The 18,936-nt window shown below is 27.6% G+C and overlaps 1 protein-coding gene across 2 annotated transcripts in view; it reads right to left on the reverse strand.

Annotated features, from left to right (window-relative positions):
• Positions 1-17,900, reverse strand: part of LOC122507724 (5-hydroxytryptamine receptor 2C-like) — a 196,096-nt gene extending 178,196 nt beyond the window's left edge. For both annotated transcript variants that reach the window (XR_006302143.1, XM_043620587.1), the window contains exon 1: positions 16,924-17,900. Coding sequence is in view for 1 of the 2 variants with exons in the window: in XM_043620587.1 (XP_043476522.1) it covers positions 16,924-17,235 (312 nt within the window). In the remaining variant the exon portion in view is untranslated. The remainder of the gene's footprint in view (positions 1-16,923) is intronic.
• Positions 17,901-18,936: the final 1,036 nt, after the last annotated feature.

Consider the following 18,936-nt stretch of genomic DNA (forward strand, 5'->3'; position numbering starts at 1 on the left):
TCAAAATTTAATTTTTTTTAGTGTTTTTAACTAAAATTCTTCTATATATCCATAATTTTTAATAATGAATGAAATATGTATTAAAAAATGTACCTAACTAATTTCAGAAGAATTTGAATTATTAATTTTTTTTTAAAACTAATTTCTTTAAAATTTCTAATTAAATTCCTTCAAAATTAAGAGTTTTCTTATGAAAATCTAGGGTCAATTGGCAGCAGTCAAAATTGAGTGTATAAAAAAGAAATTTAAAAAAAGAATTAAAAAAAATTTCTAAGGGGGGAAAAAACGACAATTTTGTAGGATTGCTAACTAATTATGGCTAGATGAGAAAAAAATTATAAACAATTTCAATTGTTAATAGCAATTGGCAGCAGTCAAAGTTGAGTGTAAAAAAAGAGAATTTTTTTTGAAAAAACAACAATTGAAAAAATCTTTGGGGGGAGAAAACGATAAAACTTTAAAGGAATGCTTATTAATTAAATCCGGACGAGAAAAAAATCATAAACAATGTCAATTTTTAATAACAATTGTCAGCAGTTAAAGTTAACTTTAAAAAAAAGGTTTTTTTTAATTTCACTATTTTTTAGGTGAATTAAAAATATATTTTATTTTGTTGTAACGGAAAAAAGAGGAATTTTTTATGTAATAAATTGTATTAAATTATATATTATAATAATTATTTTATTCCTAAATAAAAATCAATTTTTAATCCAGCATACTTTTTCTCTTTTTCCACTGTTTTGCGTGAGTTGGAAAACTTTACAAAACTGTCTTCGTATATTTCGACAAGATAAGATATAAAATTTATGTTTTTGTTTACAGCGTAATTCTCCAAATATATAAATAATGATTTTTGGTTGCAAAAAATATAAAGACAAGCAATTTAAATTAAAAATTCAATTCTCCTGATTGTGTTAATTAAGAAAATGTACATCGTTCAAAAAATACATTACCTTGTCGTGTCTCTAAAAATATTTATTATATTTTTCTTTTTTAGAAAAAAAAGTATCCAATTTTTTCGCAAATAATAAAAATAATTCTTTTTCTCGCAGAAAAAAAAATTTTTAATCAGAAATTTGATTTAAAAGTTTAGTGACGTGTGTCATGTGTTACATTTTTTTTTAATAGATCTAATAGACGCTGTTTGTTTTATGAACTTGTAATGTATACCATTCGGAATTCATAGAAAATTCAAATGGGATATTTTCATATTTTAGAGATATATGTAAATTTACTATTATACAACTGGTTATTCAAAATAGTTAAAATGAGAATTAACTTTGACTAGTTGTTTGCATTAAATATTTATAATGTAATATTTCATGAAAATAATTTTTTATCTAATCGATTTTTAGAAATTAGTCAAATTTTATTTATTTGTGTTCTTAAATTTTCAAAGGACGATATTTTTGTTACTTTATTTAATTTGTATATTTTTAAAAATAATTCCGTATGTTAAAGAATCAATTCTTAATTAAATAAAAATTTTTAATTTATATTATTTTCCATATTTTATTTGGCAAATTTAGAAAAATATTTAAACGTAAAAAAAATTTCGTTCAATTGAATTAGAGAAAATTATTCAGAATTATTATTTTCAGAAGTGGAGGAAAATTATTTATTTAAAAAATTAGCAGATTCGCGTTTGTTAATTTGTTTAGTATTTTGTCTTTGTTTATGGTTTCAATTGAATTATTGATTTAATTTCAAATTAATAATTTACGATTCAATTTTTATTTAATTTCAATTTTTATTTAATATTTCAAATATGTTTTTTTTTCTATTTTCTTTCTTACAAGGAAAAACAAGAAGATAAATTATTTTTCGATTACAATTTCAGTATCTGATTCGCTCTTTTTTTTCTTGAAATATTGCTTTCTATACCTTTGACAATTTTTTTTCGCCTTTCACCCTGAAAACGTGAGCTTTTGAAAAAAAAGAAGTAAAAAGAGAAAGTGTAATAATCACCCTCGCAGGACTCAAGTATCATAACTTCGGAGAGCAATAAATATTTATTACAAGTGAATTTTTTTTATCCATAGAACATTTTGAATATAAAAGAAAAACCCTTTCGTCCTGTGACTTTTCAGCCTGAGGGAAATCAAGGTGTGTACATATAAATCTAAACATTCAAGGATCTTATGTATAACACATGACATATTATTACTTCACTATACTTTTCTCTCTCTCTCTTTCTCTCTCTCTCTCTCTCTCTCTCTCTCGAGAGAGAGAGAGAGAAATAATGCAAGAGTAAAATTATTTTCTATATATTTTTAAAAATTAATCACATTCAATATTTTACCTCCACTTTCTTTTCTCTTCTCTTTTCTGCTTTTCTCCCCTTTTTCGCTCAAAATAAACGAATTTTTTTTTCTATTTAAATATTATCGAAAATTACTTTAATAAAATAAAAATAGAAAAAAATTATTAAACATTAATCGTTACATAATTATAAAAAAATTATTTTATTCATTTCTTGAAATTAATTTATAGGAATTATTTTTAGAAATTATTTTATGGAAATTAATTTTCAGAAATTATTTTTAAGACGTTATTTTCACTATGTCGCGACTTTGCTAAATTGGAAAAGTTGATTTACAGCAAAAAGACCAAGTTGGAAGCATATTTAATCGTTTTGTGTGAAGTTATCTTAAAAGTTTAACCAAGAGAAAGATTTTTAAAATAATATTTTCAACTGAGATGAATTTCTCTAGATAATAAAGTTTCAATGCTCGAATATTTAAAAAGACAAAAGGCAAAATTATCTTTCCAAAAAGAATAAATTTTTTTTTTTGTAAAAATTATTCATCAGAATAATAGAGAGATTTTATTGTATGAGAATAATAATTAATCGCGAACAATGCGAAAAATGAAAATTACGCAAATTTTTTTTTTTGTAAATGAATTTTTTATCATTTACTTAAATAAAAGTAAATCTTCTAGTTTAATTTTGTTGAGACAAAAATAGAAAAATAAGAAAATCACAGTGTAGGAAAATATTCTTCTTTAAAGAATGAGTCTTTTTTCCAAGTTGAAAGGAAGACATTTCTCTTGCCTGCGAAGACAAACAAGTGATACCACTTAAAAATGAGACGAATAAAATTAAAGGAGAAGTCGAAAGAAATTTTTATTCACCCTTTTATTCGAATTAAAAAGAATTTTTGGTATAGTAATTTTTAAGAATATTTAAACAAAAATATTATTCATTTGAACGTTTAAAACTTTAGGGAAATGAAAAAATTAATTAATTTCGTTCATTTTGAAGATGTAAGACTTGCGGAAAATTATTATTAAGTGATGAAAATCTTAAAGATTGTCGTTAACTCTTTATAATTATTTTAATTCTTGATTGAATTATTTTGATCTAATTAACATTAGAGAATTATTTTTCATTTTCTGTGTTTCTTTTAAAGAAAAAAAAAAAAATAAATTCGTAATTTCGTTATTAATAACATATTGACAGGGACTTTTATACAAAAAACATAAATGTTCACTTTTAAGTTTAATAAAATGTTGCTTGTTAGTTCATAAGAATTTTTAATTAAAGTTTTGAGAGCTCCTTTCTCGGTACTTTTATAAACATAACAAGAGTAAAACCACAGTTGATAACATACAAACTGGTGAGATAAAAGCATTCTTAACAGCTCTGTTTTCCTTGTAACAACAGTATTCAGTCTTCTCTTAGTTTATTTTTATAAGAAAATAAAAGTAAAACATTATTTTCATTAAAAAAAATTTTAAATATTGTACCGCCTTATAGAAGATTATGTCGTAAAGAAGAAATCCATTATCCTTAAAATGCAACTTCAATGCAGACTCGATTTATTCTATTATCCAAAAAATTGTATAATAAATAATATTCATTAATAATTAATATATAATTAATATTAGTTTTCATTTTAATTTTAGCTATATTAATATTTAATTGTGTAAAGCTAAAGATCGATAAAAAAAAACCTTGCTTCCTGTAGAATCAACTAAAAAATTCCTTTTGTTTTGTGTTTTATTTTTATTCGCATTTATTTATTTAACAGAAAATATTAAAATGGAAAAAATTTTAGAACAAAAATCATATTTTTCGCGAAAAAAATAAAAAAAAGAAAGAGAATAGAGTGAGAAATTTCTACCTATTAAAACTTTATCTGTTAAATAATAATTAAAATTAAAATATAATTATTGTCAGAGCATGATGAGGATGGGCCAGTGATTTGCCAAAGTGTTAAAATAATTATTCTAGAGTATTTCGGAATTTGTTGGGAAGTCTCTCGATAATGACCTACGCTTCATACACATGCACCACATTTCCTAACAATTCCCCAATGTTTTATAATAATTATTTCAACACTTTCATCGTCCTCATCACATATATTTTAGACTTTACAAAATTCCAGCAAAATTGATTTAGTATTTAACAAGAGAAAAAAGGGTCGAAAAAATTAAAAATTGCCATGTGACCCAAAAATTACATATTTAAATTTTTTTCCACATTCAAAGGTATAATAATATTGCGTCAAGTTTTAAAAAAAGTCTCTAAAGTTAACGCCAACGCTAAGCGGTAAAAAAAACTTTCTCTTTCTTCAGAACCAAAAAAAAAAAAATAATAACTATTTTTTCAAAGGTGAAAATCTCAATTTTACAATTTTCATTCAATTTGCGAATTAAAAAATCATCAGGGCATTTTTTTAACCTAAAACTAGTAAAACAATTGTTCTACTTTTCTTTAATTTTTAATATCGTGATATCGTGAAATCAAATTGTTTTCGATGTTTAACGTCTATATGCTAACTTCTCTTTTCTGTCTCTTTGAACAGCACTAAGCAAGGAAGCACCTGTTCGAGTAGAATATATATATATATATTTCGGTGCGAGGATCGCACAATTAAATTGTTGATCATTTCCGATTAGTTTATTGGTCATTGACATGAATATTCATTCAAGTTTCGTGAACATTGTTTCGCGTAATTATTCACTCTCTCCACCGACCCCTCATGGATCGCAATTATATATTTCTAGGACACTGAAAATGAAAAACTAAACTAACAAATTAGCGTTCTTTTCTTATTGTTTATTCGCGGTTTCAATTACAAACAAAAAATGAAGTGCCAGCAAAATTAGTACCTATAAAAAGGTAAAAACTGAAAAACCGTCTGAAACTAGCAGACGCAAACAGAAGCCTCCCATAGGCATCGAAAGTTAATATTTCAAACACATACACACTTTATACGTTTGCAAAAATGTATTATAAATATTAAAACAATATAACTAAAATATTTCTTATCCAGGGTTAATTAATTATCAAATCCCACAAAGTTATATTGTTCCCTCCCCCGCATAGATTTTTTTTATTCATGCTTTTGCCAAGAAAATTGCCTTTTTTCGTTTAACTTTGACTTTAGTTCAATGTTATTATCAATAAATTGACATTGTTTATATTTTTTTTTCTGATACAGGATTAAATAATTAGCAATCTCACAAAGTTTTATCGTTTTCTTCTCCCCCACTAAATTTTATTTTATTCTTGCTTTATAAAAAAATTCCATCATTTTACCTACAATTGTGACTACTGTCAATTATTATTAACAATATTGACATTGTTTATAATTCTTTTTCATGCAGGGTTAAGTATTTACCAATCCCACAAAGATTTGTCGTTTTATCTCCCACTAGATTTTTTTTATTCTTGCTTTTTCAAAAAAATTCCCTCATTTAGCAAACAATTTTAATTACTGTCAATTATTATTAACAATTAAAATTGTTTATAATATTTTTTCTTATGCAGGGTTAATTAATTAGCAATCCCACAAAGTTTTATTTTATTATTTATTTAGAAATTAACAGGCCGAAAAAAAGCCTTTAAATACAAATGAATACAATGAAAAAAGAAAACAATGTGTTCGTAGACACTAGTTTTAATGTGTTCTCCCCCTCCAGATTTTTTTTATTCTAGTTCTTCCTAAAAAAATACCTTTATTTCGTTTAACTTTGAATTTTTTTATTTGTTATTAACAATTGACATTGTTCATAATTTTTGTCTCACGCAGGGTTAATTATTTACCAATCCTACAAAGTTTTGTTGTTTTCTCTCAACATAGATTTTTTTTATTCTTGATTTTGTTAAAAAAAATTCTCTGTTTTTTGTTTAACTTTGACTTCTGTTAATTCTTATTAACAATTGAAATTATTAATAATTTTTTTTTCATGCAGGGTTAATTATTAACCCCTTAACAGTCCATGGCCCATATATGGCCACGAAAAGTCGTGCCACCTTCGCGTCTGTGGCCATATATGGCCATCTCAAAAAAAAAATACTAAACATGATTTGATTTTAGTAGCGAAGTACATACTACTGTTTTTGGGGTCGCTGAATCCGAATCTGAAGTCAGATTTAAAAAATTCAAAATGGCGGACTCAAAATGTCGACTTCAAAAAATAAAAAAATTTCAAATTCGCTTTAAACTCGTTACTTGGGGGGTTTTCGGGGTCTCTGATTACAAATATCAGGTCAGATTTTCAAAATTCAAAATGGCGGATCCAATATGGCGGATAATTTCAAGATTGATGCGATTGGATTAAAATTCGTTTCTCAGGGGTTTTTGGGGTCGCTGAATTTGAATTTGATGTTCGTTTTACAAAATTCAAAATGTTAGATCCAATATGGCGGATAGTTTCAAAATTTATGCGTTTCGATCGAAATTCGGTTCCCGGGGTTTTTTGGGGTCACTGTATTCGAATTTGATGTTCGTTTTTCTAAATGCTAAATTGTGGATTCAATATGTCGATCAAATTTTTTGAATGTTGACAAATTTGTCTAAAATGTTTACTCAGGGGTTTTTGAGGTAACTTCATATTTTTTTCGCATCAATCTTGAAATCATCCGCCATATTGGATCCGCCATTTTGAATTTTGAAAATATGACATCATATTTGTAATCAGAGACCCCGAAAACCCCCGAGTAACGAGTTTTAAGAACATCTGAAAAAAAATTTTTTTTTGAAATCGCCATTTTGGGTCCGCCATTTTGAATTTTTTAAATCTGACTTCAGATTTGGATTCAGCGACCTCGAAAACCCCCGAGAAATGAATTTCCCTTAAAACTCTTTAATTTTAAAATTATCCACCATATTTGGTCGCCATATTGGATCCGCCATTTTGAATTTTCAAAAACTAACCTCAAATTCGAATTCAGCGACCCCAAAAACCTTATATATGATGAAATCATATTTTTTTGTAAACTTTTTTTTCGGACCGTTTTTGGACCACAAGCGATTTTCAACTAGACTGCGAAGGGGTTAATAAATCCCACAAAGTTTTCTCGTTTTCTCACCCCCTAGATTTTTTTTAATGCTTTTTCAAAAAAATTCCCTTATTTTATCCACAAATTTGACTACTTACTGTCAATTATTAATAACATTTGACATTCTTTAAAATTTTTTTATTATCCAGCATTAATTAATTAGCAATCTCCCAAACCAGCATTAATTAATTAGCAATCCCACAAAGTTTTGTGGTTTTCTCTCCCCTCCCCCCCTTAGATTTTTTTATTCTTAATTATGCTAAAAAAATTCTCTTTTTTCGTTTAACTTTAACTTTTGTTAATTGTTATTAAATTTGACTGCTGCTAATTTTTATTAACAACTAATTAGAATAATAATAAGAATAATATATGTATAATAATAAATAATAATAATAATAAAATAAATTCTCTTTTTATACGATACCAAGAGAGATAAAACAATGTCTTCGAATTTTTTAAGTTAAACATGTAATCTGAAATTTTTTTAAGGAAGAATCCGCAAACAATCGGAACAAAAGTTAGTTCAATGTCATAGTTTCGTATTTAAAACAAAAGTCAAACTAAATTTTAAATTTCTTTTAGTAGAAGCGTTAGCAATTTAATTTTCTACATTTTTAACACCTTAAAGTTATATTTAAATAAAAATTAGAATTTTTTGTCAATAATAAATGATTTAAGTAACATAACCTAAAATTTTAAAAATGTTTCTTATTGACAGAAAATTGTAATTTTTATTCAAATCCAACTTTTAATCGTTTTAAATATTCAAAATTAAATTCTTCGCCTTTCCACCAAGACGAATTTAAAATTTAATTTGTGTTTTTCTTTTAAATTACGAAATTATGACATTGGACTAACTTTTGATTTGACTCTCCATTAGATTCTCCCTTAACTCCTTAGGGACATCACTGTAAAAAGAAAGGTACTAATTTAGTACGAATTTTGGTAATAAATCGTAATTTGGTTCTATTTTAATACCAAAATCAGCTCTTATTTACAACCTTTTTTTACAGTGATAAAAGAGGTGAAATTAGTGGTGCGGTGATGCTAGCGACCCGCCATCCGCCAAACGCCTGCCAAATCCATACGCTTCGCAACTGAATAATACGAAATGATCAATTCTTCAATCTTTCTTTTTCGCGACAATTTCTTTCACTATAGAGTTAAATACAAATATTCTACGAACATAATTTAACATTCAAATCAATTGTTTATTAACAAATAAATTGTTTAAAGCTCTTAGATTCGAAAACTTGAAAATTCGATTGTCTGCTAATTGGCGGATGGAGTATTTTGACTAGTAATTTTACCAAAATTATTTAACAAATAAAAATTCTTGTAAATATACATCTAATGAACAATAGGCAGCAACAAAATCAATTGTTTATTAACAAATAAATTTTTTTAAGCTCTTAGCTTCGAAAATTCGATTGTCTGCTAATTGGCGGATGGAGTATTTTGACTAGTAATTTTGCCAAAATTATTTTACCGAAGGAAATTCTTGTAAATAAACATCTAATGAACAATGGGCAACCACAAAATCAATTGTTTATTAACAAATAAATTTTTTTAAGCTCTTAGCTTCGAAAACTCGAAAATTCGATTGTCTGCTAATTGGCGGATGGAGTATTTTGACTAGTAATTTTACCAAAATTATTTAACAAATAAAAATTCTTGTAAATATACATCTAATGAACAATAGGCAGCAACAAAATCAATTGTTTATTAACAAATAAATTTTTTTAAGCTCTTACCCAGGCGGAAAAGTCGGACGAATGTCGGAATTTACAACCGGCTGGGATCCGCGCCCGTACAGACCGCAAGTACCGACGGTCTGTACCGATTCGGATCTGAAAAAGCAACCGGCGCGGTACAGATTATGCTCCGACTGTCGGATCCGTCTTCCCACTATTGTCAGTACTGGCTCGGTACTGGATTTCTTCCGCCGGCGGATCTTATTCTTCTGCGGCGTCGGAAGAATGACGGATATGTTAAGTCTGTACTGGCTCGGTGCTGGGCCGGATCCGACTGCGGATGTCGTCATTTATTGTCACATTATAAATCACATTATAAATTTATTTTTAATAAATGTGTCATAACTAAATAATTATTACAATAATTAATTGCATTATTTTAGAAAATAATGATTAATTAATAAATGAATTTAATCAAAATATTAAGTAATTATTTATTAAGAGTTTTTTCAAAATTAAACAATTAAAAAAATTTGTTGTGCACTTATAGTTTATAATTATTATAAATAAATTTATACTATTAATATAAATTTATTATTATTGAGATATTATTAATATTATTGAGAATTAATAATAAATTATTAATATTAATAAATATTAATAAATATTAATATTCATGTTAATAATTTATTATTAATTCTCAATAATATTAATGTTAATTAATAATATCTCAATAATAATAAATTTATTATTATTGTGATATTAATTAAAATTATTAATATTATTATGTTCAATATTATTATATTGAGATACAATTATTTAATATATTATATAATAATAAAAATATAGCTGTAGCATTGACGCGTAGTTATTCGACAAGTTTCATTTCAGCTTGTGACACTTGAGAGTATTTAAGATTTGAGAGTCCCATGCGAGCGTAGCATAGTGGTTAGCGTGCGAGATTTCGGTGCGTAAATATTCGGTTAGGCGTAGGTTCGTACCTCCAAGCGTTAGGATTTTTCAAATGTGTATGTAATAAAAAATTGCGTTTAAGTGTATAAAAAAATGTGTAAAGTGAACTGTCAATGAATTGTCATTAGTATTTATCTTTTGCAATTAATTATTATTTTTTGTATTGATATTTGTTGAAATTATCATTTGGATCCGACCCGGTTGTCAGTCGGTAGAATGCCAGCGCTCAGCTGGCTATTGAATGAAAAATCCACGGTCGGTAGAGTGCCAGGTCCCAGCCGGTTGAATTATACACGGAACGGCTTCTCCCGGCCGGTCAGCGGGCGGTAGAATGCCAGTTCCGAGCCGGTTGCCAGCGCGCTCCTGGCCTAGTCACTATTCGGTAGAATGCCCGTTCACATTCGGTTGGCAGGCGGTTCCGAGCCAGTACAGTTACACCGGCGTCAGTACGGGCTAGGATCCGCGCCGGTTGGAAATTTCCGCCTGGGTAGCTTCGAAAACTCGAAAATTCGATTGTCTGCTAATTGGCGGATGGAGTATTTTGACTAGTTATTTTGCCAAAATTATTTTACTGGAGGAAATTCTTGTAAATAAACATCTAATGAACAATGGGCAACAATACAATCAATTGTTTATTTACAATTGAATTTTTTAAAGCTCTTAGCTTTGCAAAACTCGAAAATTCGATTGTCTGCTAATTGGCGGATGGAGTATTTTGACTAGTAATTTTGCCAAAATTATTTAACAAATAAAAATTCTTGTAAATATACATCTAATGAACAATAGGCAGCAACAAAATCAATTGTTTATTACCAATTGAATTTTTTAAAGCTCTTAGCTTTGCAAAACTTGAAAAATCGATTGTCTGCTAATTGGCGGATGGAGTATTTTGACTAGTAATTTTACCAAAATTATTTAACAAATAAAAATTCTTGTAAATATGCATCTAATGAACAATGGGCAACAACAAAATCAATTGTTTATTAACAAATAAATTTTTTTTAGCTCTTAGCTTCGAAAACTCAAAAACTCGATTGTCTGCTAATTGGCGGATGGAGTATTTTGACTAGTAATTTTACCAAAATTATTTAACAAATAAAAATTCTTCTAAATATACATCTAATGAACAATAGGCAGCAACAAAATCAATTGTTTATTAACAAATAAATTTTTTTAAGCTCTTAGCTTCGAAAACTCAAAAACTCGATTGTCTGCTAATTGGCGGATGGAGTATTTTGACTAGTAATTTTGCCAAAATTATTTTACTGGAGGAAATTTTTGTAAATTAACATCTAATGAACAATGGGCAACAACAAAATCAATTGTTTATTAACAATTGAATTTTTTAAAGCTCTTAGCTTTGAAAACTCGAAAATTCGATTGTCTGCCAATTGGCGGATGGAGTATTTTGACTAGTAATTTTACCAAAATTATTTAACAAATAAAAATTCTTCTAAATATACATCTAATGAACAATAGGCAGCAACAAAATCAATTGTTTATTAACAAATAAATTTTTTTAAGCTCTTAGCTTCGAAAACTCAAAAACTCGATTGTCTGCTAATTGGCGGATGGAGTATTTTGACTAGTTATGTAGCGAAAATTATTTTACTGGAGAAAATTCTTGTAAATAAACATCTAATGAACAATAGGCAGCAACAAAATCAATTGTTTATTAACAAATAAATTTTTTTAAGCTCTTAGCTTCGAAAACTCAAAAACACGATTGTCTGCTAATTGGCGGATGAAGTATTTTGACTAGTTATTTTGCCAAAATTATTTTACTGGAGGAAATTCTTGTAAATAAACATCTAATAAACAATGGGCAACCACAAAATCAATTGTTTATTAACAAATAAATTTTTTTAAGCTCTTATCTTCGAAAACTCGAAAATTCGATTGTCTGCTAATTGGCGGATGGAGTATTTTGACTAGTAATGTTACCAAAATTATTAAACAAATAAAAATTCTTGTAAATAAACATCTGATGAACAATGGGCAACAACAAAATCAATAGTTTATTAACAAATAAATTTTTTTAAGCATTTAGCTTCGAAAACTCAAAAACTCGATTGTCTGCTAATTGGCGGATGGAGTATTTTGACTAGTAATTTTGCCAAAATTATTTTACTGGAGGAAATTCTTGTAAATTAACATGTAATGAACAATGGGCAACAACAAAATCAATTGTTTATTAACAATTGAATTTTTTAAAGCTCTTAGCTTTGCAAAACTGGAAAATTCGATTGTCTGCTAAATGGCGGATGGAGTATTTTGACTAGTAATTTTGCCAAAATTATTTTACTGGAGGAAATTCTTGTAAATAAACATCTAATGAACAATGGGCAACAATAAAATCAATTGTTTCTTTACAATTGAATTTTTTAAAGCTCTTAGCTTTGCAAAACTCGAAAATTCGATTGTCTGCTAATTGGCGGATGGAGTATTTTGACTAGTAATTTTGCCAAAATTATTTAACAAATAAAAATTCTTGTAAATATACATCTAATGAACAATAGGCAGCAACAAAATCAATTGTTTATTACCAATTGATTTTTTTAAAGCTCTTAGCTTTGCAAAACTTGAAAAATCGATTGTCTGCTAATTGGCGGATGGAGTATTTTGACTAGTAATTTTACCAAAATTATTTAACAAATAAAAATTCTTGTAAATATGCATCTAATGAACAATGGGCAACAACAAAATCAATTGTTTATTAACAAATAAATTTTTTTAAGCTCTTAGCTTCGAAAACTCAAAAACTTGATTGTCTGCTAATTGGCGGATGGAGTATTTTGACTAGTAATTTTGCCAAAATTATTTTACTGGAGGAAATTTTTGTAAATTAACATCTAATGAACAATGGGCAACAACAAAATCAATTGTTTATTAACAATTGAATTTTTTAAAGCTCTTAGCTTTGCAAAACTCGAAATTTCGATTGTCTGCTAATTGGCGGATGGAGTATTTTGACTAGTAATTTTACCAAAATTATTTAACAAATAAAAATTCTTGTAAATATACATCTAATGAACAATAAGCAGCAACAAAATGAATTGTTTATTAACAAATAAATTTTTTTAAGCTCTTAGCTTCGAAAACTCTAAAACTCGATTGTCTGCTAATTGGCGGATGGAGTATTTTGACTAGTAATTTTGCCAAAATTATTTTACTGGAGGAAATTTTTGTAAATTAACATCTAATGAACAATGGGCAACAACAAAATCAATTGTTTATTAACAATTGAATTTTTTAAAGCTCTTAGCTTTGCAAAACTGGAAAATTCGATTGTCTGCTAATTGGCGGATGGAGTATTTTGACTAGTTACTTTGCCAAAATTATTTTACCGAAGAAAATTCTTGTAAATAAACATCTAATGAACAATGGGCAACCACAAAATCAATTGTTTATTAACAAATAAATTTTTTTAAGCTCTTAGCTTCGAAAACTCAAAAACTCGATTGTCTGCTAATTGGCGGATGGAGTATTTTGACTAGTTATTTTGCCAAAATTATTTTACTGAAGGAAATTCTTGTAAATATACATCTAATGAACAGTAGGCAGCAACAAAATCAATTGTTTATTAACAAATAAATTTTTTTAAGCTCTTAGCTTCGAAAACTTAAAAACTCGATTGTCTGCTAATTGGCGGATGGAGTATTTTGACTAGTTATTTTGCCAAAATTATTTTACTAGAAGAAATTCTTGTAAATAAACATCTAATAAACAATGGGCAACAACAAAATCAATTGTTTATTAACAAATAAATTTTTTTAAGCTCTTAGCTTCGAAAACTCGAAAATTCGATTGTCTGCTAATTGGCGGATGGAGTATTTTGACTAGTAATTTTACTAAAATTATTTAACAAATAAAAATTCTTGTAAATATACATCTAATCAACAATAGGCAGCAACAAAATCAATTGTTTATTAACAAATAAATTTTTTTAAGCTCTTAGCTTCGAAAACATGAAAATTTCATTGTCTGCTAATTGGCGGATGGAGTATTTTGACTAGTTATTTTGCCAAAATTATTTTACTAGAAGAAATTCTTGTAAATAAACATCTAATGAACAATGGGCAACCACAAAATCAATTGTTTATTAACAAATAAATTTTTTTAAGCTCTTAGCTTCGAAAACTCGAAAATTCGATTGTCTGCTAATTGGCGGATGGAGTATTTTGACTAGTAATTTTACAAAAATTATTTAACAAATAAAAATTCTTGTAAATAAACATCTAATGAACAATAGGCAGCAACAAAATCAATTGTTTATTAGCAAATAAATTTTTTTAAGCTCTTAGCTTCGAAAACTCGAAAATTCGATTGTCTGCTAATTGGCGGATGGAGTATTTTGACTAGTAATTTTACCAAAATTATTTAACAAATAAAAATTCTTGTAAATATGCATCTAATGAACAATGGGCAACAACAAAATCAATTGTTTATTAACAATTGAATTTTTTAAAGCTCTTAGCTTTGCAAAACTCGAAAATTCGATTGTCTGCTAATTGGCGGATGGAGTATTTTGACTAGTAATTTTACCAAAATTATTTAACAAATAAAAATTCTTGTAAATATGCATCTAATGAACAATGGGCAACAACAAAATCAATTGTTTATTAACAAATAAATTCTTTTTAACTCTTAGCTTTGAAAACTCGAAAATTCGATTGTCTGCCAATTGGCGGATGGAGTATTTTGACTAGTAATTTTACCAAAATTATTTAACAAATAAAAATTCTTGTAAATATACATCTAATGAACAATAGGCAGCAACAAAATCAATTGTTTATTAACAAATAAATTTTTTTAAGCTCTTAGCTTCGAAAATTCGATTGTCTGCTAATTGGCGGATGGAGTATTTTGACTAGTAATTTTGCCAAAATTATTTTACCGAAGGAAATTCTTGTAAATAAACATCTAATGAACAATGGGCAACCACAAAATCAATTGTTTATTAACAAATAAATTTTTTTAAGCTCTTAGCTTCGAAAACTCGAAAATTCGATTGTCTGCTAATTGGCGGATGGAGTATTTTGACTAGTAATTTTACCAAAATTATTTAACAAATAAAAATTCTTGTAAATATGCATCTAATGAACAATGGGCAACAACAAAATCAATTGTTTATTAACAAATAAATTCTTTTTAACTCTTAGCTTTGAAAACTCGAAAATTCGATTGTCTGCCAATTGGCGGATGGAGTATTTTGACTAGTAATTTTACCAAAATTATTTAACAAATAAAAATTCTTGTAAATATACATCTAATGAACAATAGGCAGCAACAAAATCAATTGTTTATTAACAAATAAATTTTTTTAAGCTCTTAGCTTCGAAAATTCGATTGTCTGCTAATTGGCGGATGGAGTATTTTGACTAGTAATTTTGCCAAAATTATTTTACCGAAGGAAATTCTTGTAAATAAACATCTAATGAACAATGGGCAACCACAAAATCAATTGTTTATTAACAAATAAATTTTTTTAAGCTCTTAGCTTCGAAAACTCGAAAATTCGATTGTCTGCTAATTGGCGGATGGAGTATTTTGACTAGTAATTTTACAAAAATTATTTAACAAATAAAAATTCTTGTAAATAAACATCTAATGAACAATGGGCAACAACAAAATCAATTGTTTATTAACAATTGAATTTTTTAAAACTCTTAGCTTTGCAAAACTCGAAAATTCGATTGTCTGCTAATTGGCGGATGGAGTATTTTGACTAATAATTTTACAAAAATTATTTAACAAATAAAAATTCTTGTAAATATACATCTAATGAACAATAGGCAGCAACAAAATCAATTGTTTATTAACAATTGAATTTTTTAAAACTCTTAGCTTTGCAAAACTGGAAAATTCGATTGTCTGCTAATTGGCGGATGGAGTATTTTGACTAGTAATTTTACCAAAATTATTTAACAAATAAAAATTCTTGTAAATAAACATCTAATGTTTATTTATAAGAATTTTCTTTAGTAAAATAATTTTGGCAAAACTACTAGTCAAAATACTCCATCCGCCAATTAGCAGACAATGGAATTTTCGAGTTTTGCGAAGCTAAGAGTTTAAAAAATTTATTTGTTAATAAAAAATTAATTTATATGTTAAATTATGTTCGTAGAATGTACATATTCAACTCTATAGTAAAAGAATTTATCACGAAAAAGAAAGAATGAAGAATGGGTCATGTCATATTATTAAGTTGCGACGCCTATGGATTTGTCAAGCGTCTGGCGGTTCGCTAGTTTTACGGCACCGAAATTAGTGACATGTTCGTCTCAAAAATTCTTAAATAATATTTTTTGACGCTGAGCATCGGCGGTAACTTCCGGAATATCGCAATATTAAAATATAATATTATTAAAAATCAGGGACCGACACGGACACGAAAAAACACGAAAATTTGTGTGTCCGTGTCGTGCCTTGACACGACACAAAGTTCACATGGTAATTCGTGTCGTGTCAAGATACCGTTTTAAGGACACGCATGAAACACGGTGTAGATTCTTGCAAGCGTTATTTGTGTCGTGTCAAGGCACGACACGAATTACCAAGCGAACTTTTGTCGTGTCAGGACACGACACGAATTACCATGTGTACTTTGTGTCGTGTTAAGGCACGACACGTACACGACACGAATTTTTCGTGAAAGTCCCTGTCGAGGGGGTATTTACTTGTGTATTAGCGTGTACGCTCCTCACGTAATAGTCACGTAATAAAGCTTTATTACGTCAGTGTAATACCACATAATATAGATGTAATATTCTGTAATAATCAATAATACCCTGTTATAGTTGTGTAATACCCTGTAATACTGGATAAAGCGCGTAATAGCAGGAAAATTTAGTATATTAGAGTGTACACTATTTTAATCAGTAATTACCCCCTCGGTCCCTGTTAAAAATACAAATCTAAAAAATAAGAATTCTTGAAATTGCATAAAACAAAACTCACCTGACCGAAAATGGTGGAATTGCAATCTCGAAATCTCGGAATTTTTGAGAGGAAAGCACCTTCTATACTCTCCAGACCTCTTAAGACCAGAGAAACGTTCAAGTCGCAACCAGTAAAATCACAAGGTCTGCAAAAGAGGGTCGATGACGATGTCATTGTCGAAGAGGGTTCAGCAGTGCAAAAATGATCGTAGCCAGTCACTGTCGTTCCGCACTCTTCCATACAGCCCAGAAAGGTACTGTTGCAAGACACCTGATGCAATATTGCACTCAGGTCGCTCGTCCAGCTCAAATTACCCTCGGCCGTCAACATGATATGCAAACTCGTTCAGAAAATCGCACACACGAGACATTTACAATCTCGTCACTAACCCCTTCCTCCCACTCTCCTCTCTCTCTCTCACTCTCTCTCTTTTTAATTAACAATAAGCATTGTTATCTTTCTTTATTTTCATTAGACACTTCCTCACCATCTTCATCGTCAACGTCTTGCTCACTCAATAACACTATGAGAAACATTAAAACTCACTCACATTTTCATATATATAACACTTGAATTTATTACTTTTCATTTAATTAAATTCATTAGTTAGTTAATTGTTTCCAACGCATTTTTTCTTTCTTTGGTTTTTATTGCACAATTTTATTATTCACCTTGTAATTTTAACAAATTTCCCCCGGGGGTCATTTTTTTATTGTTCTTTTACTATCGTTTCAAACAAGTCTCTATTTTCATACATTCTTCTCTCTCTATATATATATTTTTCGTTACTCTTTCATTATTTTTAATTTTTTAATTCTATTCTTCAGTTGTTTATTTTACATCTATATTTTCAAACTTGTTTTTTATATTCTCTCATTTTACGTTACATTGAGCCGTTTGGGAGAATTTAATAAAAAAATATTTTAATATTCCCAATACTTTAATGTTTCAGTATTTTAATATTTCAACATTTTAGTGTTTCAATATTTTAATATTTCATTATTTTTTATTTTCATTCATTAATTGAACGTTTCAATATTTCAATATTTTAATATTTTAATATTTAATATTTAATTTTTAATTTTTTAATATTTAATTTTTTTAATATATAATTTTTTAATATTTACTATGTTAATATTTCATTATTTTATTGTTTCAATATTTTTCTGGTTCAATATTTTTCTGTTTCAATATTTTTCTGTTCCAATATTTTATTTATTTAAATTTTCAAATATTTTCTTCTACGTTAATTTTCCCCGGTTCGCAAAAAAAATTTGAAATCTATAAAAAGGAATGTTCAATTTTTAATTGTGAAAAAAATTAAATTATCACTGTAATGCAGAGAGTGTAAAGAGAAAAAGAGGGGCGGTAGTGGGGTTGGGGTTGAATTTTCTGCGCTTTGAAAATGTTTTGGTTTATTGCAATAAATTTGCGCTCGACAATTTCCTATTACGAGCCTTTAAATTTTAATGAGTTCATATTTGAGTTCACAATGTTACGTTTTTACGACATACGAATAACGAGAAGCAGAAGCTCTTTACGACTTTCAGCTTTTATTGCTTCCCGCAAGTTCGATTTGGCACTCTGAAGAAGAATTGCAATCTGCAGGTTTGTGTGTGTATTACATTTTTTTTTCGTTATTTCCGAGATTCCATTCTTTTTTTCTCTCTTCCTTTTTTTTATTACAACCGAGGCCTGAAACATAAATAGAAATAGAATAGTTAGTCAATGGCCTATATATTTTTTTTTTTTTGTTAATTATATGTGACAGGGAATTATTATTTATTATTTCTTTTCTTAATGTTATTGCAAATTTTTTTATATATATTCTTATTATTTTTCGACTTAGAAAATTTATTAATTATTTATTCAGTTGATTAAATAATTGAATAAAATTAATAATTATAAATAAATGAATTATTATTAATGAATAATTATTAATTAATAAAATAATAATTGATGATTAATATTAATAATTAACTAATAATAGTAATTAATATAATAATTACACATAAGAATGGAACAATATTT

This window comes from Leptopilina heterotoma, unplaced genomic scaffold, assembly GCF_015476425.1.
Source record: "Leptopilina heterotoma isolate Lh14 unplaced genomic scaffold, ASM1547642v1 Lhet_51, whole genome shotgun sequence".
Taxonomy (NCBI): Eukaryota; Metazoa; Arthropoda; class Insecta; order Hymenoptera; family Figitidae; genus Leptopilina; species Leptopilina heterotoma.